General features: G+C 55.2%; 1 protein-coding gene across 1 annotated transcript in view; it reads right to left on the reverse strand.

The window, feature by feature from the left end:
• adamts16 (ADAM metallopeptidase with thrombospondin type 1 motif, 16) overlaps window positions 1–14493 on the reverse strand; it is a 359351-nt gene that overhangs the window by 191216 nt on the left and 153642 nt on the right. The window contains exon 11 of the mRNA XM_072509492.1: window positions 1152–1247. Coding sequence (XP_072365593.1) covers window positions 1152–1247 — 96 coding nt within the window. The remainder of the gene's footprint in view (window positions 1–1151; window positions 1248–14493) is intronic.

The following is a 14493-nucleotide window of genomic DNA, read 5'->3' on the forward strand; positions in this document are numbered from 1 at the left end:
GAGAAAACTAAAAAGCCGTAGGTGAATGCACCCTTTGCTATAAATATGATGCAGGGTTTCACTTGGCCTCTCTAGTTACACTTGTGACACCCTGGACTAAATTTTTCAAGGCATTGCTCCAAGTGTAGGATCCTGCTCTACAGCAGCTCAAAGAATCCGCCTGCTGCTCTCCAAACCAAACTTTCCAATCCCCTTCGCTGTCCATTATGAAATTTATCTTTATTTATATTTGGCTCTTATGCCATATTCATAAAACATCTACTAATCTCCATATGGTTCCAATATACACTCCAGCCATTGTACAATGCCCAGCAGGCCCTACTATTTTCAACCAATAGAAAGATCTGCACATGCCTAATCAAATCAACACTAATTTACTGCTATTGGGAGAAAAGTCACTTTATATTTTCAATTTATTGAGGAAATTTTCAGTGAAAAAAATCCATAATCTAATGATTTTGTTTTTACAAAAAATTATCCCACAAATCAAATTCAATTTCGGTCTTCAAATTCATTAAAACAATAATTTTGTTTTTGGAAATCATGAAGAATTATTACAAGCACATGACCATTTAGTACAACTGCAGGAAACCAAAGAGGTGAACATTTTTCTGTGCAGTAAGTAATTCACAGTTTGTTTCAAACTCACCCTGGTTAGCCTGGGTATATTAATATATACCCCGGTATCATAAAGCTTTGTATTGCCTCGATGTTGAATTGTAAAAAAAAAAATGTTTAGAGTACCCAATTATTTTTTCCAAAGGGCAATTTAGCGTGGCCAATCCACCTAACCTGCACACCTTTGGGTTGTGGGGGCTGAAACCCACGTAGACATGGGGAGAATGTGCAAACTCCACACAGTGACCCAGGGTGGGGATCGAACCGGAGTCCTCAGCGCCATAGACAGCAGTGCTAGCCACTGCATCACCGTGTCACCTGCCTCCATGTTGAATTTAACCAGAAATGTAAGTTGAATGCTGTAACTAAGGCTGTTCATATTGTTGCAAATAAAAATTCTTCATGATTTCTAAATACAAATTAGGATTGACTAACCAGTTTTATTATAAATCGCTTAATAAATGAACAGATATATTTTAAAAGGTACAATTCAGAAGCTATTATCAACTGAAAATAGCAAAAGGTTACCTTACCCTGTTGAGCCCACAGACAGTGCCCTCAGCAGCTGGCATGAATTTTGTTTCACATCTTCGGCCAACTCTATGACACCACAGTGCTTTACAGATATCCTAAAGGGTAGAAAATCAATTCAATTACAAGGTTTTCAGTGAGAACAATGACTGATGATGAGTTATTGCTTTCAACTTGTAGCAAAGGAATAACAAATGCATTCTGGTATCAGCATTGGCAAAGAACACAAGTATTTGTTGGAACATGAAAAAGCCAATTGGCCCAATTAATTCTATCAATTTTTGTTGGATCAATCCCAGCTTCCTATCTTGTCACTAAAACTGTCAGCCACTTTTCTGCTGAAATGTATCCAATTGTCGCCAAACAATTGTCCAACAAGAATCACAGAATGGCTTCAGCACAGAAAGAGGCCATTTGGCCAGTCAAGCACATGCTAGCACTCAGTAAGAGTAATTTAACTCATCCCACTCCCGCAAACTTCCAAATTAACTTCAAGACATCAGTCTAGAATTTCTGCAACTGTGTGGCTTAGATAAAACAGCTCTTGTTTGGCTGCAGACGCACAAATGGGAGAATAGAATGTTTGCATCCAAATTTCTGAGGTCTGCTCACTGGGAAAGCCGCAGGTAAGGGAGAATATTGGGAACACAGTTGCATTGAGAAAGAAGAAATGTAAGTGGAACTTTAAGGAATTAAAAGTGATGCATCACAACGATACCGTGATAAAAATCCTGAAAGCTTTGCGAAGCGTGAAGATGCATTTTGACCCATCCTTTGCCAAATCTGGGGAAGAAGAGGCAAGCAAAAATAAAAGGAAAAGAAACCCAATTTTCAGGCATCTGGGGCAAAATTCTCCGTTATCGGCGCAAAGTCCGCCGATCGGCGCAAAAAACGGCGCAAATCCGACTTGCGTCACGCCTGAAAAATGGTTGAAAAGTATCAGGCCCGAAATGGGCTAGCAGCGACGTGACGGGATCCGCGCTTGCGCACGTGGTTCACGCCATGCAGCGTCATACGCGCCGCACGGCGTGACGGCTCATAAGGACGCGCTGCTCTCCCCCACCCGACCGCAGCAACCGACCGGAACACCCGACTGGATGGCTGGCCGCCGCTCAGCCCTGAGGTTCCAGTCATGGGATGCAGTGGAGCAGAGGAGGGACGCCCTGTATCCCGGGCACGGCCGCAGAGTTGCCCCACGCCACAGCCGGCGTCTGTGGTGGGAGGTGGCAGAGGCCGTCACCGCTGCGGCCCTGACACCACGGACAGGCACCCAGTGCCACAAGAAGGTGAACGACCTCGTCAGAGCAGGCAGGGTGAGCCTCCCCCGCCCGATATCCATATCCCCCCTCCCCCATATCCCCCCCACAACCCCCCTCCCCCATATCCCCCCTCCCCCATATCCCCCCTCCCCCATATCCCCCCTCCCCCATATCCCCAAGTGAATCCAGCCCGAACCTTAACCTCTGCAATACACGCGCAACCGATGGCGTGCATTCATATACCTGCCTAACACTGTTGCCTTTTACCCCTGCCACCACCCCCAACCCCCCCCTCCGCTACAGGAGAAGCGAGCACACAACAATAGGGAGCATGTGAGGATTGGAGGAGGCCCCGCTGATGAGAGGCCACTGACCGAACACGAGGAAAGGGCCCTGGAACTGGCTGGCAGACCTGAGGACCGTGAGGTTGCTGATGCAGAGGTCGGGGGCGTACTAGCAAGTGAGCCACCGACAGCCCGTCCCCATATCCCCCCTCCCCTATATCCCCCTCCCCCATATCACCTGATCACTGCCTGCGTGTCTAACCATGCATGCTTCATTGTGTATCGCAGGAGCAAACGTCGAGGCACCCATCCCCGCAGATGCAGACAGCCCGCAGGATGCCCCTCGGAGGCCACGGGAGGCGGAGAGACCCGGACCTTCCGGCATGCGACGCCCGCAGGATGCCGCTCCCACACCACGGGAGACGGAGACACCCGGACCCTCCGGCATGCGACGCCCGCAGGATGCCCCTCGCACACCACGGGAGACGGAGAGACCCGGACCCTCCGGCATGCGACGCCCGCAGGATGTCCCTTGGAGACCACGGGAGACGGAGAGACCTGGAGCAACAGGGAGACGACGCCCCCATCACGTGCGGGTGCGATGACGCAGGCGTGTGCCACCCAGCGACGAGAGTGGCAGCCACAGGCCCCCGTCACAGCCGAGCCAGGACACCACTACCCAGGACACCACTACCCGGGTCACCACTACCCGGGACAACCCTACCCGGGACAGCACTACCCAGGAAGATGAAATACCGGGCAGTGACTCAGAGTGGATGGGTGGAGATGAACCCCCACCGCAAAGTGCCATGGACTCAGAGTGGGACGAAGAGCACGACACAACACCACTGCTGTCACCAACACCCTCCACCATCGCAGAAACACTCACCTCGGTTGGGCACTTTAATGATGAGGCGTCTGGTACACTCACTGGTGCGCAAAACACAGCCGTCCCGGTACAGCAGGTGGAGGTAGGAGCAGCAGAGGGGCCGGGCGGTCGGAGGGCAGCCCAGCCCAAGCGAAAATCTGCCGCCCAGATGGATCCCGGGTTCCTGGAGTTACCACACCCACACATAGATCCGATGCAACCACCGACCCGGAGACGAGCGAAGAGGGTGACGGCCGGCTTGCGGCGGCTGCAGTCGCAGGTGGAGGAGTCCACCCGCGTCCAGGAGCTGGGAGTGGTGCCGGTCATGCGTGCCACCCAGGCCGACACCGCACGGATGGCGTCCGCGGTGGAGGCAATGGGTGCGACGGTGTCAGACATGGGGAACGGTTTGCGAGGCCTGGGGCTTTCCGTGCAGGCGGCGTCTGTGGCCCAGGACATGGCTGCCCTCTCACAGGAGGCCATGAGCCAGTGCCAGCGCCAGATGTCAGAGGCGCTCAACGCCATGGCCCAGTCTCTGCAGGCCATGTCCCAGTCTCTGCAGGCCATGGCCCAGTCTCAGCAGGCCATGGCCCAGTCTCAGCAGGCCATCGCTGAGGGCATCGGCGCCAGTGGCCATGTGCGAGCTGGCGTCGCACAGTCACAGACAGGGTTTGCCAACCCCCTGGGCTCCATGGCTGCAAACCTGCAGACCCCTGTCGATACCAGCACGGGCCTCCAGGACTGGCAGCGCCAGATGTCGGGGGGGCGTCGGATGGGCAGTCCGTACGCATCCCCCACCCATGTAGAGGCCTGGGGGCCATCGGGCACATCCCGAGGGAGGAGGAGGTGCTGTGGTCCGTCCCGGCTCCCCCTGTAGGGGAGGTCCCGGAACACCACGACACCTCGGTCTCCCCCCCTTCCGTCCTAGGTGCATCGGGTGGGCAACGGGCAGGACAGGCTGGCAGCTCGCCATCCCAGTCGCCCGGGCCGCAGCCTGGCCCATCTAGGCCAGGACGCCCCAGGAAACGGCCGCCAAAGGGATCCTGTGTCAGAGGGCAGGAATCACAGGAGTCCACCTCCAGTTCTGCTGTACCGTCTGGGGAACCACGTAGACGTAGTCAAAGGGCCCGTAAGGCCAAACAATTAGACACTGAGTAAGTTGGCACGGGTGCAGGGCACAGATGAGTTTTAGGGGCTAGGGCACGTGCATGAACTCCTTTGGTTATTAAAGTCAATGTTACACCTACAGAAGCTGCCTTTGTGCAGTGTCCAAAGCGTGCGGGGATGTCATGTACGTTGAGCGCAAGTGTGTGTGTGAGGGTGGTCTTACCTCAGCCCCAGGTGAGTCTGCCCCCTTCCCCCTGGGCCGCCATCAACATCCCCCCGGGCAGAGGACGGGACCGTGCGCTGCAGTGTCACAGCCGCATGCAGGGATGGTCCGGGTGGATGGTGGTACTGGGGCCATGGGTCAGACATAGTCCAACGATGTGGAGCCAGGAGCTCATCGCAGGGCGGGTTGTCATCATCCTCCATGGCCTGCAATAGACACGCGTCCACCCGCAACTGTGTGAGCCCGGTTATTGTGCCGCAGGTGGATCGGCAATGGGAGGGTGGTGTGCATACGGGTGGGGTGGGTGGTGTTGGGGAGGGTGGTGAGGGTGCTGGGTGGGTGGATGGGTGGTGGGTGTGGGTGGTCGGCTGTTGCCATGGTGTGCGGTCTGTGGCCACACTACCCGATTCCCACGCCCATCTAGTCAGTGAAGCGGGCGGCTATCAGTCTGTCCCGTGCCCGCTGGGCCAGCCGGTAACGGTGGACAGCCACCCGCCTGTGTCTAGCCCGTCTGCCCTGACCATTGCCCCCATCCCCCTCATCTGGGGAGGACTGGGCCTCTTCCTGCTGCTCCTCCACTCCGCCCTCCTCTGCCTGCGGCACATCGCCCCTCTGTTGGGCTATGTTCTGCAGGACGCAGGACACCACAATTATGCGGCCGACCCTATCTGACCGATACTGGAGGGCGCCCCCAGAGAGGTCCAGGCACCTGAAACGCATCTTCAGCACGCCAAAGCACCTCTCTATCACTCCCCTTGTCGCTACATGGGCATCATTGTAGCGGTTCTCCGCCTCATTGCGTGGCCTCCGTATAGGCGTCATCAGCCACGATCGCAATGGGTAGCCCCTGTCGCCCAGCAACCAGCCCCTCAGCCGGGGATGGCGTTCCTCGTACATGTCGGGGATGGATGACCGCGACAACACGTATGAGTCGTGTACACTGCCTGGGTAACGGGCGCAGACGTGCAGGATCATCATGCGGTGGTCGCAGACCACCTGTATGTTCATCGAATAGGTCCCCTTCCTATTGGTGAACACGGCCCTGTTATCTGCAGGTGGTCGCACGGCGACGTGCATCCCATCAATCGTGCCCTGGACCATGGGGAACCCGGCCAGGGCAGAGAAGCCCACGGCCCGGGCATCTTGCTGGCCCGGTCCACAGGGAAGCGGAAGTAGCGGTGCGCCATGGCATATAGGGCATCTGTCACTGCCCGGATGCACCGATGTCTGCGATATGCCGGACAGGTCCCCATTCGGTGCCTGGAATGACCCCGTTGCATAAAAGTTCAGGGCCACCGTAACCTTGATTGACACGGGGAGAGGGTGTCCCCCGCCAGTGCCACGCGGTGACAGGTGTGCCAGCAGGTCGCAGATGTGTGCCACGGTTTCCCGCCTCATCCGGCGTCTCCTCCTGCATTTCCGGTCCATGAGGTCCTGGTATGACTGCCGGGGCCGGTACACACGGGGCGCCCTCGGGTGCCTCCGTTGCCGTGGGGCCGCGACGTCCTCCTCCCCCTCCTCGTCCTGTCGGTCAGGTGTCCCTCCAGCCTGGGCGGCTGCCGCCTGCCCCTCTGCGGCAGCCTGCGCCGCCTCTCTGGCACGCTCCTCCTCCTCCTCCTCATCCAGGGCAACATGGACATTAGCGGCTGCTGCCACGGCGGCCAACATCGCTGGATGATCGGAAAACATGACGGCCTGATTTTGGGTGGGGGGGGGGGGGGGGGGGGAACGACGACATGTCATCATTGCCCATATCCCCTCCTTCCCCCCAGCCAGGTGGCATGGACCGCATGGGTCCAACTGTTGGAGGCTGGCAACTGGACAGGTGGACCAACTCACTTGCCCTTGCATCCCCCTCCCCGGCACGGACCCCCCCCCCTCCCCCCCCCGGCACGGACCCCCCCTCCCATCCCCCTCCCCGGCACGGACCCCCCCCATCCCCCTCCCCAGCACGGACCCCCCCCCATCCTCCTCCCCGGCACGGACCCCCCCATCCTCCACCCCGGCACGGACCCCCCCATCCTCCTCCCCGGCACGGACCCCCCCCCATCCTCCCCGGCACAGACCCCCCCCATCCTCCTCCCTGGCACGGAACCCCCCCCCCATACCCCTCCCCGGCACGGACCCCCCCCCCATCCTCCTCCCCGGCACGGACCCCCCATCCTCCTCCCTGGCACGGAACCCCCCCCCCATCCCCCTCCCCGGCACGGACCTCCCCCCCATCCTCCTCCCCGGCACGGACCCCCCCCCATCCTTCTCCCCGGCACGGACTTCCCATCCCCCTCCCCGGCACGGACCCCCTATCCTCCTCCCCGGCACGGACCCTCCCATCCCCCTCCCTGGCACGGACCCCCCCCATCCTCTTCCCCGGCAGGGACCCCCCCCATCCCCCTCCCCGGCACGGACCCCCCCATCCCCCCTCCCCGGCACGGACCCCCCCATCCCCCTCCCCGGCATGGACCCCCCCATCCCCCTCCCCGGCACGGACCCCCCCATCCCCCTCCCCGGCACGGACCCCCCAATCCCCCTCCCCGGCACGGACCCCCCCCCTCCTCCTCCCCGACACGGACCCCCACATCCTCCTCCCCGGCACGGACTCCCCCATCCTCCTCCCCGGCACAGACACCCCCATCCTCCTAACCAGCACGGACCCCCCCCCCCCATCCCCCTCCCCGGCATGGACACCCCCATCCTCCTCCCCGGCACGGACCCCCTCCCCATCTCCCACCCCGGCACGGACACCCCCATCCCAGGTACGGACCCCCCCATCCTCCTCCCCGGCACGGACACCCCCCCCATCCCCCTCCCCGGCACAGACCCCCCCCCATCCTCCTCCCCGGCACAGAACCCCCCCCATCCCCCTCACCAGCACGGACCCCCCCCCATCCTCCTCCCCATTCACGGACCCCCCCATCCTCCTCCCCGGCACGGACCCCCCATCCTCCTCCCCGGCACGGACCCCCCCCCCATCACCCTCCCCGGCACGGACCCACCCATTCCTCTCCCCGGCAGGCCCCCCCCCATCCTCCTCCCCGGCACGTACCCCCCCATCCTCCTCCCCGGCACGGACCCCCCGATCCTCCTCCCCGGCACGGACCCCCCCCCATCCCCCTCCCCGGCACGGACCCCCCCATCCTCCTCCCCGGCACGGACCCACCCCCCCATCCCCCTCCCACTCCCCGGCACGGACCCCCCCCCCACCATCCTCCACCCCGGCACGGACCCCCCCCATCCTCTTCCCCGGCACGGACCCCCCCCCATCCTCCTCCCCGGCACGGACCTCCCATCCTCCTCCCCGGCACGGAACTCCCATCCTCCTCCCCGGCACGGACCTCCCATCCTCCTCCCCCACCCGGACCCCCGCCCCCCCCATCCCCCTCTCCGGCACGGACCCCCCCACCATCCTCCTCCCCGGCACGGACCCCCCCCCATCCTCCTCCCCGGCACGGCCCCCCCCCATTCCCCTCCCCGGCACGGCCCCCCCTCCCATCCCCCTCCCCGGCACGGTCCCCCCCCCCCCATCCCCCTCCCCGGTCCCCCCCCCCATCCCCCTCCCCGGCACGGACCCCCCCATCCCCCTCCCCGGCACGGACCCCCCCATCCTCCTCCCCGGCACGGACCCCCCCCCCCATCCTCCTCCCCGGCACGGACCTCCCATCCTGCTCCCTGGCACGGACCTCCCATCCTGCTCCCCGGCACGGACCTCCCATCCTCCTCCCCGGCACGGACCTCCCATCCTCCTCCCCGGCACGGACCCCCCTCCCGGCACTCCCCCGGAGCCCAGCACACTCTAACCATCCCCCCGCCGCACACACACACACAAAACCCTACACACACCTCTCCCCACACATTCAGACTGCGGCCACGCCATCGCCTGCCCAGCAGCCAACCCCCCAGGCCGTCACTCACCTCCACGCTGGTTGGCGTGACCCTGGAGCACAGGTTCACGCCGATGAAAAGGAGGTTTGATTTACGTCGACGTGACCGGTCATCACGTCGACGGGACTTCGGCCCAACCGGAAGGGAGTATATCGGCAGGCCCAAAATCGGCTGCCGTGCTATTCTCCGACGTCTGCGGCGCCATTAACGCCCCGCCGACTTTTCTCCCTTCGGAGACTTCGGCAACCGGCGGGGACGGGATTCACGGCGGCCAACGGCCATTCTCCGACCCGCTGGGGGGTCGGAGACTGACGCCCCAGTTTGCAGTTAGGTAACAAGAGTAGCTTGAGCTTGATAGTTGGTGAGGTTTAGCTGATAATACAGCAGGAGTCCCAGAAATGGTGGTCATCTGCACAAGCCCATGGCACAATTCATCTCACCAATTCTCACCAGTCCTATATTATATGGTAACTGCAGAGTCTTCGCAACACATGGCATGTTTTTCACCAGGCTGCGAGCTGACTTAAATCTGTTGTACAGTTCCTCACAGTCATTGCCTGTTCGACGTTACTTTGGCAAGTGCAGACAATTAGGAGGCAATGGGCGGAATTTAGCAGATCCCGTTCGCAGTAGGCGCAAATCCTGTTATGGCTGCAAAGTCTTGCGGGAGGGACATAATGGGATTTGTGCTGGCTAGATTTTAGAACTAGATCGTCCCCACCCCTGCTAATGGCGGGATCAGTTTGACACCCCAATAGGGCGTGAACCTAATTTATGAGATTTAAAATAGTATTTAATATAATTGAATGGCCATAGCATCCGACCATGTTCAATCTTCCCCGTTTGGCAGCGTGACATCACGCTGGCACAAATCACTACTGGTTTATGAAAACAAGAAGCAGTCATGACGACCACGCCAGGAGCGCAGAGTGAGCATAGCCCCCGGGTGGTGAGGGACATGGCCAGGCAGTGTCCTGTCACTGTCCCCTGGCACTGCCCCAGCACCCTGGTAGTGCCAGGTTGGCAGTGCCACAGTGGGCCTTCTGGTGAACACCATTGGGGGTGTTCTCCATATATAGGGGGAGAGAGCCTGCAAGATTGTTGATATTGGGGAGGGAGGGGGAGGGGGAAGAGTTGTGTATGCATTGGAATGGGGACTGTGAAGGGGAGGTGGGAGCAGAGACTGTGACGGGGGGGTGGGGGTGTTGAGGGCATTGCCAGTAATGGCGGGTAGAGTTGGTGCCAGCGAGGAGGGGTTACACCGGTGCCGGCTGAACTGTGGGGGGTGCTGATTGGTGACCCTGATGTCTACATGGTGTGGAGGGGGGGGTGTGCCCTTTTGTGTGGGGAATCCCAATATATGTGGGGGAGGGGAGCTAAAATGTAACTCTGAGATCGGAAAAGGTGTCTGTAGCATCACCCCCCTGCCTGCTCCCCCAACACCGACCTCACCAACGCTTTAAAATTGCATAGAGTGTTGTTTAATCAGGCAATAAAAAGCATCTTTGAAGCCAGCGAGTTTCACTCGGCTATTCCCTCTTGATCCAGCACTCTGCAATTATGCAAAAATTCTGCCCAATGGCAGTTGATCATCATGGCTTGCCTTCTTTCAGAACCACCACGGAAAACATGAAGTACCTTAATTGGGATAATTCTGTGAAGGCATCCCAAAGGACAATTCATGAAGCATTCACAGACATTAGTGTTGCCATCAGGTCTGCTGTTCCAGCTTAATTTGGAATGGGATCCTGGCCTGCACTAGTCACATATCTACAGCAAATGTAAATATACAAGTGCTAGCAGATCACCCCTTTTACAATATGAATAGCATGTTATCAGTTATTTGGCCTTCTTCCAAATATGTCATAGAGAGATACCCATTAGAAAACTCAGTTAGACTATGGAGTCAATTTTGAAAGAACAAATAATTAAATTTACACCGATAGATACAAAGGCATAAGGGATCCCAAGTACAAACAAGACAAAACAAACTTAAGGAAGGGAAATAAGTAATAAATGGCCAAAATATATTTATCTTACCATTACTCTGTCCTTTCCACAATAAGGCAAGTACTAAATACTGCTTGGCATCCTTGAATGAGCATTTCATGTAGGCTTGATTTAGATTTGACTGACACACCCGGATGGAGCATATAAGACCAAGAGGAGATTTAGAGAGGGGCTTTTAAATCAAGATGGATTTTGACAGTGTGAATCTAACCATTTCTACTGGTTGAAAAAAATCACAACAATTTCTGTGTTGATTTGGGAATTTAGGAATGGTACTGTACATTTGTCATGTCATGTGACTGGAGTTTAAATCAGAAAACATGACCACACAGGACCACCACTAGGTGAAATGATAATGATTGTTAGGGCCGCTCACTATTTTAAATATAGATTAAGTAAGAGAAGCTGTGACATGAAATGTAATGCATTATCCAAACCGTTGACTAACAGTAACTTAATAACCTTTTTCTACTACATAGTATTCTTCTATATTTTTCCATGAAAACGATAAATAATTTTCTTATTGACATATCTGACTCTCATCTTTTAAGTTTGTTAAAGCTCAGGGTACACAAGAAAATGGTAGACAATAAGTAATTGATTGTTGACAAATATGTTGGGGTCATGAATTTTGTGCAGCAGTAGGAGGGGTTTGATGAATGCGCTTTTGAGGAATAAACGTTTAGTTGAGCAGATACGTGTCCAGCAGTTTAACAGATTAGGCTTAATTTGAGCCAACCATTTGGTAATCTGTTGCTGGATACTTTGAGATGTGCATGGACCATTGCTTGGCCAATGATGTCACCGGCAAGGCTGTGGTAGTATGTATTGGGGGTCATGTGGGACTGGAAGCCCTAATGTCATTGGCTGACAGATCCCAGGTCCTGGTTGGCCGTTGACCTCAAGCTCCGCCCTGAAGGCGAAGTATAAGAAGCCGGTGTCTTCCCCCGCAGGCCAGTTTACTATCGGGCTGCTGGGGAACAGACACGCTTAATAAAGCCTCATCGACTTCACTATATTCGTCTCATGGAGTCTTTGTGCGCTACAAAGGCACAATCCCTTTCAAATTCATACCTCATTCTATCCATCAATGAACTGTCATAAGACCATAAAATATATGAGCAGAATTAGGCCATCCGACCCATCGATTCTGCTTCGCCATTTGATCATGGTTCGTATGTTTTTCATCCCCATTCCCCTGCCTTCTCCCCGTAACCCCCGATGCCTTAATTAATCAAGAACCTATCTAATTCTGTCTTAAAGACAATCATTGACTAAGCCTCCACAGCCTTCTGCAGCAGTGAGTTCCACAGATTCACAAGCCTCTGTCAGCATGGCTCAGACTGGCAAGTAGACATTTTACACAGCAGTGGAAAGAGAGAGGGATTCCGAGCACGTATGACAGGCTCCCAGTTTCTAATGGGCTGCACTCCTTAAAGGGAGATTAACTGTTCCGTATGAAACACAACTGAAAACTGCTGGGGAATGCAAGACAAAAAGTGTTGACTGAAGGAAGTCTCAAATTTTCTAATAATGCCCTGGAGGCTTCAGTGGAGAATTAAGGAAGGAGGATATCTTGTTTCCAGATGAGAGAAAGATGTCCTGCCACCCAGCGATGGAAGGATTGTCTGAGGTAGTGGAATGTATATATACCAGAAGTTTAGACCCTCTGACCCAGAAGGAGTGTAAAAAGAGTTGAATGGCTTGGTACAGACTATTCAATACTGCTGTCCTGCATTTGTTTGCTCTAAGTGTCAATAAAAACATTGGCACCACCCGCGTCACGTTCGTCTCATCCAATCACTGCAACGACCTTCAGCGGCACTCCTCCTACTGTTACTTGCATACTCTGCCGGTGCTTCCTTAAGCAAATAGAATCACTCATAAATCTTCAAATCTCTTCACTTTACAATGCATTAACACAATCACCATTCCTTTTGCAGGACAAACTAGTACTTAATTCCAGGGAGTACACCTGCACGTGGAGGTACTCCTTCATTTTACTATATTGTCAGCTGCCAGAAAGGCTTCAATCGATATCCTGGGCAGGGGGAGAAGGTGCTTCTGTACAGAGCCAGGCAAGAGGATTCATGCCACAGGTTGTGGGCTCTGTAATCATCCATCCATTAGCAGTTAATTATCCTCTTCCCTCAATTTACTGGTGCTCCATTGAGAAACTACGGTTTTGCAACAAAATACGATTTGCCTCTAGGTACTAACCATTTTCTCTATTCTCTCTTCCCAGATCCTGATGAAATCCAGGGGCCAATGTCAGAAGTGGAGAAGGAGGGCGAATCTGCAAGTGAAGATGCACCATCACACACACTTCTCTTGCAAGCACCAACTCGTAAATTGGCATCGCACAACCTTTCGAACCTTTCGAATGAGGCAGAATATATCGAAGCCTAAAACGTTGCTAGACTCCTAGCTAATCTAAGCACCAATTTACCCAATTCTCACTTGCATTAATGTTGTTTACCTGTCGGGTAAAAGGGATACTTATATGTACCCTATAACTCTGAAATGGAGATTTCAAGGGAAAGAAATTGGCACGCATTCCATCCATTTCTTGGACATAAAACAACCACAGCGTTGACAGATTTAGCACTAGGACAGCCTGGATCCCAATCTGCACATGCATTCAGGCCATTCCAAAAATCTCGGACATGGAAATGGACATTTTGTTTTAGGTCCCCTTGTCAAAATTGGCGGTGGGCAGAGTTGGAACCGGATTTGTTCAACTTGGTATTCTTTATCTGTTCCTGTACCTACCAACAAATTCATTTTTCTTTAAATTCAGATGCCAGTGTTGTGAAGCTGCAGCACTTTTGTCAAAACGTATCCTGAAGGATTGAACTGTCTCACCATTATGGAAATGGATAGGTTTTCTACCTCATTTAAGATACTGGCTATTTTTACAAGTCCTGAGCGGCATTCCTTTGGCAGTTTTCTAATCATGGCCGGAATTCTCCGGTCATTGCGAATCACTTTTCCTGCCAGCAACGCACCCACACCTACGGGTTTCCCTGCGGCATGGGATGGCTACAAGGGGAAATTCCATTGACAAGTGGGGGGGATGACAGAATCCCGCCGCCAATGAACAGCACAAGGCCGAGAAACACACAGCTGGGGGACCGGGGAATCCTGCCCCATGTTTCTTATTTGTGTGTCTGCTATCTCTTCAATTCGTATTTGCTACTGTTTTATTTTTGGGTCAGTTAGTAAAATTGTTGCAGTGAAAGCATGATGGCAGAAATTTAACAAGCGACTGTGGGCTGGATATAATGGGGGGGGGGGGGGTGTTTCTGGGCCCATTCGCCACAGACACAATTCCCATTATAGCCGCTAACTCTCAAGAGGGCCATAACGGGATTTCACCAGAGGGTTCTTAGAATGAGATCTCTCCCCCCCCCCCACCCCGGCAATGTAATAAGATTCACGGCCGATTACCATCAATTTAAATAGATGTGAATATGCCTAAACAGCAAAGTGCCTTAACTTCTTGGTTTGCAATACATTCTCCCCACCCCCACCAGCATGAGGTCACACCGGCGGAATCACTGCTGCTCTGCAGCAGTCGAGATGACCACGCTGGTGTTGCGGAACCATTGTAGCCCCCGGGTAGTCAGGGACATGGCAGGGCAGTGCCAGAGCACAGTGACAGGTTGGCGCTGCCAGGGGGTGGAGCCAGATTGTCACTGGCAGGAGGTGGGG

This window comes from Scyliorhinus torazame, chromosome 6, assembly GCF_047496885.1.
Source record: "Scyliorhinus torazame isolate Kashiwa2021f chromosome 6, sScyTor2.1, whole genome shotgun sequence".
NCBI lineage: Eukaryota > Metazoa > Chordata > Chondrichthyes > Carcharhiniformes > Scyliorhinidae > Scyliorhinus > Scyliorhinus torazame.